Raw genomic sequence first — 7,763 nt, 5'->3', positions numbered from 1 at the left:
ATTTGTGCTGAAGGGCTTTCACTATTATTGCAGCAGGCACAAGCAAGAGGAGAAATACATGGTTGTAGGGTTGCAAGAGGAGCACCTCTCATTACCCACCTATTTTTTGCCGATGATAGTTTACTGTTTTTTAAGGCAAATGTGCAGGAGGCAGAAGTAATTAAACGATGTTTATCGGAGTATGAGAAGATGTCTGGTCAGGCAGTAAATTACAATAAGTCGAGTATTTGTTACAGTAAAAATACACGGGGAGAGATAAGGGACGAGGTTGCCAATATATTAGGGGTGGTGCAGGCTCAGAATTTTGGGAAGTATTTAGGACTTCCATCGTTTGTGGGCAGGAATAGGAGGGCGGCATTTTCTTATATTGAGGATAAGATAAGACAGAGGATCAGCTCATGGAATAAAAAATTGTTGTCACAAGCAGGGAAGGAAGTTTTATTGAAAAGCGTAGCCCAATCTATGCCTACCTTTTCAATGAGCGTTTTTTTGCTGCCTATGACTTTATGCACTGCTATTGAGCGAACCATGAATCGATATTGGTGGAGATCCAAGAATGACCAGGGTATACATTGGAAGGCATGGGATAAACTATGTATTCCAAAGAAGTATGGAGGTTTGGGGTTTAAAGACTTGCATGCCTTTAATCTTGCTATGTTGGGGAAGCAAGGGTGGCGTTTTCTGACACAGCCGCAATCGCTAGTTTCGAGAGTGTATAAGGCCAGGTACTATCCCAATAATTCTTTCTATGATGCATGCTTGGGTAATAACCCAAGTTTTTGTTGGCGAAGTATTTTAGCAGCTCAGGAGTTAATTTGTGGGGGTGTCCGGAGGAGAATTGGGAATGGTAGAACAACTTTAATTTGGGACCACCCATGGTTACATGATGAAAACCACCCGAGAATAGAAACGGAAAGACCACCCCAATTGGCACAGGCAAAGGTGATGGGTCTAATGGATCAACAAACAGGAACCTGGGATCCGGATATTCTCACGGATATTTTCATATCGGAGGATGTAGAAAGAATTAAAAAAATACTTGTGTCACCTGATTATGATGATTTGTGGTACTGGTATGGGGATCCAAATGGTGAATATTCAGTCAAGGATGGGTATAGGAAACTAGTGGGTGAGTACTCCCAACCGCTAGGGACCTTTGATAAATGGAAGGTTTTATGGAAACTCAAGATCCCCCAAAGTGGAAGACATTTATATGGAGAGCTCTGAATAATATTTTACCCACCACAAACAATCTACTTATAAGGAGAGTGGATATTGATCCAACATGTGCTATGTGTGGAACTACACATGAGGATATTGTGCATTCTTTGATCACATGTGGCTATACAACAAACATTTGGGCACAATCTCACCTTCCAATTCCCAATAGTGTCACAAATGTTTTCAGTGATTGGTTTAATGATTTGATGAATATTTTAGATGATAATGAGATTATTTATGCAGTGGCCATTCTATACTACATTTGGCGTGCGAGGAATGGGGCTGTTTGGGACGCATGTTTACCCAGGCCTCAGAAAATATCAGCAATGGCGTCTTCAGCTGTACATTCTTGGAAGGTTGCGCACCCCACACATGCACAGCCACAAACCAATACGGCCGTAGCGGAGCAGGGTGGAATGCCAACCATAATGCCGCCAATGACAGTGAATGTCACTGCTGTGCCGGCAGTGCACGGACTGCCACAAAGCAGCGCTGTGATGCAACCAGTAGAACAACCAATCGCCTCAGACGTGGAGCCTCTCATGTGCTACTTCGACGCGGCATACAACCCACAAACGAACAAGGCGGCGGCGGGTGCTATTATACTAGATACGCAAAGAGGATATATTTCCACAATGACCACCCCTATGTCAGATTGTTTTACACCTCTAATGGCAGAGGCTCTAGCGTGCAAAGAAGTTTTGTCATGGTTGAGGGATCGCGGTATAAACTCTATCCAGCTCTTCACAGATTGTTTAGTACTACAACAATATCTATCATCTTCGACTCGATCATCACGGGCTTACTTGGGCTACACCATTGATAGCTGCAGGACTAGTATGTTGACTTTTGAGAATTGTTTAATTCGTTATGTTCCTAGATTAGAGAATTATTTAGCTCATACTTTAGCATCTTTTGCCTTTACTCAGACAACTGTTATGTATTCGGACTCTAGTCCACCAGCTGCTATTTCTGCATATTTCGAATAAATGCCGTACAGGCTCCTTTCAAAAAAAAAAATTCTTAATTGCCAAAAAGAAAAAAAAAATTGTAGCTAAGTTTTGTGAGATTGCATGAATGTGTTTTCTGAGTATGTAGTTTTTTGTTTTTTTTTTTTTTTTTTGTTTTTTTTAGTACTATTGACTCAATAAGTCAATACCACCTCCAATAAGGCTTGAACCCACAACCTCTTATATGGGAGATTAACTTCACTAGACCACAAGATCCTTGGCTTGAGTATGTAGTTAGTTTGCACAATATATAAATAATATGAATGTAAAGTTCAAAAGAGAGAGATAATTTTATAGTGGTTCAGAAAACTTTCTCACCCCACTCTTCTCATTAAACTTCAATGAGGATTTCACTAAGTATTAGTTGTACACAATACAAAGTGAAACGAAGCTCTTTGCACACACGGCTAACTGTACTACTGGCTTCTTCCGGTGGCAATCCTTGAGACAAGTCATGAGCTCCACGCCAACTTGTCCTTCACTACCTAATCAAAAACTAGTTAAAGGTCAATCACTAAGTCGCGTTTCTAGGATTCGATGATCTTCCAACTTACTTCAACACGTACAGAAAGATGATTGTTGTTTTTGAGTGATGGACTTGTATGAATTAGGAAGATTCGTCTTTAACTTAGATAAGATTAGTTTATCCACAAACTATCCCATGGAGCTACTAGTTCTCATGAGAGTCTGATTCTCATGAAAATTAGTCTTTGTTCGGGCGATGTACGAAAGTATCCAACATTATTAATCAATATTAAAATTATGATTATATTTAATTAATTTAAGAAATAATAATAATAATAATAATAATAATAATAATAACAACAACAACAACAACAACAACAACAACAACAACAACAACAACAACAACAACAACAACAACAACAACAACAACAACAACAACAACAATAATAATAATAATAATAATAATAATATTATTATTATTATTATTATTATTATTATTATTATAGAAGAAATAGTACACAAAACACAAATGTGATTTTTCAAGGGATAAGGTATGCCAAGTTTACAGTTTAAAATCACGACTCTTCTCAGAATTTATCTTACACCGGTATTGTTACTAGGGATAGTCGTTGTTTCTTATTTAAATTTTGGGCTTGTGTCGCTAGATATGTCAGTAGATCAGTGAATGTGCTAGCTCACACTGTAGCTCGGGCTACACATTCTACCACTAATTTATGTAGTTGAGAGGATATTCCCCCTCAATATAATGTATTCATTCTTTAATCAATTGAGTTTGGTTTCTTTTTAAAAAAAAAAAAAAGTTTACAGTTTAAAAACATTTCTTAAAAGAATACACAAATGAAAACACAAGTACAACGAGAAATTAAAATTGAGCCAATTAAAGGGCATCATATATCGATCCTAGGCTCTAATTCTAAAGGGTTTTAAGGTATCAGCTGGTGACAAAGATAAGAATAAAGTAACAAACAACACAACGAAAGGGACAAAGTTTGCCAACAATATTCTCTTGGCGTAACTAATAAACTTTCCCGGAACAAATGCCGCAGCAAATCTATTAATACGCTCAACCTCACATTTGAGCAGGCAATCCTCGTCGGAGCTATACTCAACCGCTTCGTAGAGTTCTTGGAAAAGACTAACAACCTTTTTATCACTATGGAGTTGGTGCTGGATAATCCCTGCCTCCCTCAGAAGCTTCACATCACGTTTAGTGGTTGCGATATTGGAGAAGAACACTGCAAGACAGCTGAAATATGGCTTTACTTCACGTGATCCTTGCTCGTATGCCAACAGGCTTTTGAGGACCCTCATGTTTCTTTCATCGATATAAAGCGTTGGAATTCTGAGGAGTCCTAGCCAGCTGAATTCAATATCCAGTGGCATAATCCTCCTAGCTTCCCTTGCAATGAATGTAACTCCTTTAGACCTTAGTGTTGAGGCATTGTCGACCCAAAACTTGGTTTCCATTTTATGTGATGATGGGTTAGTTGTGCTTTCCTCTGATCTATCCTTTTGAGTAACGAAACTACTATGAAACAAATCCAGCAAATGTTTGGGGTTTTCTGGCGATCTTGAAGTAGAACTCTCTGCCGCTTTGCCAAAGGGAACTAATTGTTTGAAGAATTGAAGCGCCAGCTTCTTCAAACTATCGGCTGATTCGTTATCGGTCAATATAACGTACACCTTGGCAAGGATGAAAAAGGGGACCTGGTTCTCTAACATTAGTAAATCCTCACAAATATATGGCAGCATCCAACGCGTTGTAAAAATGCATCTGTTTGGTAATTCTTCGTCACCCTGTATACATACATATATATATATATATATATATATATATATATTATTTTTTTTTGAGTACTGTATGCATATAATTTAATTTCTATACATTCTATCGAATTAAATGTTAATTTTTAATGTACTAAACGTTCATCTTTTAATAATATATACCGAAAAATGATCTTTCACTACACACAAAATAACCTTAAAAATGAACATTTAATATACTAATAAAAGATGGATCATGTTTCATGGTATAATGATTGCCAAACTCTTAGTGATCACAATATTCCAACAATACTAATTAAGTAGTGTTTCATCGACGTGATTTTTTATATTAATGCATGGTAACCCGGCTTTTTACTCTTATGGATCTTTCTTAAATAAAAAATAATAATAATAAAAAGAGAGAGAAATTGTTGGGAATTATTTAATAAGCTAGTACCTTGCGGAATTTGGGGTAATCTGTGAAGAGGTTTATGAGGAAGAATGCATCTGTGAGCATCATCCTCACAAATGCATCCCCATCCATGTGGTTGAAACTATGGGGATAGCATTTTCTAGTCTTCTCTTCCAATTCTAGCAAAGCGTTTGTGAGGGATGATGCCTTTTGGGAATTCCATTCCCTGGATTCAAGATCAAGAAGCTCTGTCTTCTGAGTTTCCATGTCAGAAAGTTTGGGATTTCCATAATGGTTGGGACCAATTGAGACCAAGTGGGGAATGTAGTCACGAGTTGTTTCTTTTTCCATTATATTCTTTAGAGCAGTTTGCTATCCTCCCTTACCTTTTGCTAGCTGCGTTACAAAAAGAAAGTTGTAATATGAGTCAAGATTCGTTCCCTCAGCTACCTAGCATGGAAAGTGACTATATATGAAGGCGTGTGCAACTACAATTGGCAATTCGTGTATACGAGTTCCTTAACGGGTCAACACCTTAATGACACAAACACGATAAGGTTAAATATGGACACGACAAATTAAGATTAACGAGTTAAAATTTTTAACACGAACATGAACACATTTTGTTAACAGGTTAAACGGGTTGAAACTGAGTAAAAATTTATTAAAAGTGCAAGTAATAGTTTCATATAGTGCACCTAAGTTCAAGTAAAATGTATTAAAAGTCCAACAAATAATGTACATTGAGGATCAATATGAAGTACACTCGGTGCACCAAATTTTATCATTATTAAGTGCACCAATGTGAAGACGTTATCAATAATTAAGTGCGCCAATAATGTTAACAAGGTAAATTACTTGCACTATTTAGTGAAAATTGTTGCACTTTTAATTGATTTTACTTGCACTTTTTACTTGCAAACTTGCATCAGTTACTTACACTTTTAACACATTTTACTAGCACCCTACCAAAGATCGAGTTATTTACGAAAATGTCACCACCTAAGTTTTCAAAATTATATCCGTGTATATATATATATATATATATATATATATATATATATATATATATATATATATATATATATATATATATATATATATATATATATATATATATATATATACTAGTTTTTTACGCGCATTGCGCGATTGGGATAATATCCAATGCTTTTTTTTAAATAAGTACTTTAAAGTATATTAAGGCAAGATTATATTGAAATTGTTCATGCATAGATAATTGAAGGTTGAATTTGCGTATTTAAATAGATAATTCTTTTCCCAAATGTTGAGTCCCCAACCCCAAGGGCCCCCCCACACTCCGACCCGACAGAGCATTGTGGGAAGTTGTAAATCACGGTGACTCAATGGTTCAGCAGACAGGGCCAAATGCTGCTACGCACAAGGAATCTACCCACTTTGGACATAATTCACGCATTGCCGCCGCCGAGGTTCAAACCTTGGTCTCTTCTCCCAAATACTATCCACTAAACCATTGAGCTAAGCCCATGCAGGTTAAATAGGTAATTCTAAGTTTACAAATGCAAGATAATATAGTCAATATTAATTATAATTGTCAATAAAATAATTGTATAGGTATGGTTGAAACCAAATACGGGACATAAGGGAGAACAAATAAAAATTAGGGCATAAAATATGAAATATATACAAATATTGTTTAAGGAGATTCCGACATTAGGATTTGTGCTTAAGTTCTATTAAGACTTTAATATTAGAATTAGATTAATGGTGTAGTTATAATTCTATATTAGACTTTAATATTAGAATTAGACTAACGGTGAATTAACGGAAAAGTTAAATGGATAATCATATAATTAAGGATAAATTAGAAAATCTTAAAAGAAAAAAATTAAAACCTGAACAATATGAACCATTCATTTGATTTAATAGTTTGGCGGTCATTTTTTCTACCCAATGTTAATAATTAAATAAATTCACTGGTCAAATCTGCTTGTATAATCCGCTAACGTTAACCGCTAACTGCTGATTGTCAAACAAGGACATTGCGAGGTAGTTCTCACTTCAATTTTTTGTGTGATTTGAATACTCTCTTTGTCACAATATCTCTCAAGTAGTTAATATGGATGGCTTTATTAATTATATTTTTTAATTTTTTCATGGTATTAATAAAATACTTGGTAAATAAATATATAGCATTATTTTATGTTATAACTTTGATATTTAATTAATAAAATAGTGCACAAAAAGATAATAGATAATGTAATGAATATAATCAATTGATGAATTTGAATGTAAAAATTTTTACATTTGAGAAAAATAAAGACAATATAACTAATGAAAATATTTCTTTTAATTAATTTATTGATAATTAATAATTTATTTTTCACTGAATAAAGACATTGTAAGGACAATGTAGCGAATATAATCAATTAATAAATTTGAATATAAAGAATTTTTATATTGAAGAAAAATAAAGACAATATAACTAATAAAATTATTTATCTTATTTAATTTATTGATAATGAATTTTTTTTTTTTTTGAATAAAGACATTGTGAACACATAATTCTAAATTAAAGAAATGCATATGTATTATTTTTTGTTGTAACTACTAAATTATTATTTATATCTACATCTACAAATCTAATAAGAGCGAATAATGTTAGGCCCTTAACTGGAACAAAAAAAATGTCGGTACTAATTGTTTCTTAAAATGAATGGTTCATATTATTTTGATTTTAGTATCTTTTAATGATTTGTCTTTTTTACCCTCTATTATATTATTTTCTTCCCTTAAATAACCCTAAATTCCGTTAGTTTAAACTTTAGTAACGGAATATTCCGTTAACTATTTATTATTATTAACATACTCTTAATTTATATAAGGTA

General features: G+C 34.3%; 2 protein-coding genes across 2 annotated transcripts; one reads left to right on the top strand and one right to left on the bottom strand.

Moving 5' to 3' along the window:
* Positions 1-1,292: 1,292 nt before the first annotated feature.
* Positions 1,293-2,210, top strand: LOC109156329. The gene has a single exon (XM_019304167.1). The coding sequence runs from the start codon at positions 1,293-1,295 to the stop codon at positions 2,208-2,210; it is 918 nt and encodes a 305-aa protein (XP_019159712.1).
* Positions 2,211-3,617: 1,407 nt separating this feature from the next.
* On the bottom strand, positions 3,618-5,244 carry LOC109156328. Its single transcript, XM_019304166.1, has 2 exons — positions 4,939-5,244; positions 3,618-4,424 (listed from the first exon to the last, which is right to left on the bottom strand). The coding sequence occupies exons 1-2, from the start codon at positions 5,242-5,244 to the stop codon at positions 3,618-3,620; spliced, it is 1,113 nt and encodes a 370-aa protein (XP_019159711.1).
* Between the last annotated feature and the right edge of the window lie 2,519 nt (positions 5,245-7,763).

Source organism: Ipomoea nil, unplaced genomic scaffold (assembly GCF_001879475.1).
Source record: "Ipomoea nil cultivar Tokyo-kokei standard unplaced genomic scaffold, Asagao_1.1 scaffold2705, whole genome shotgun sequence".
In the NCBI taxonomy this organism is placed as follows: domain Eukaryota; kingdom Viridiplantae; phylum Streptophyta; class Magnoliopsida; order Solanales; family Convolvulaceae; genus Ipomoea; species Ipomoea nil.
This window is presented reverse-complemented; position numbering and strand designations above follow the sequence as displayed.

What these genes read in the sequence shown, in the direction of transcription:
- LOC109156329 (XM_019304167.1), top strand. Translation starts at nt 1,293, where the DNA reads ATGTGTGGAACTACACATGAGGATATTGTGCATTCTTTGATCACATGT.
- LOC109156328 (XM_019304166.1), bottom strand. Translation starts at nt 5,244, where the DNA reads ATGGAAAAAGAAACAACTCGTGACTACATTCCCCACTTGGTCTCAATT. An exon ending in ATTACCCCAAATTCCGCAAG is followed by an intron (nt 4,425 to 4,938) that starts GTACTAGCTTAT and finishes TTAGAGAACCAG; the next exon opens with GTCCCCTTTTTCATCCTTGC.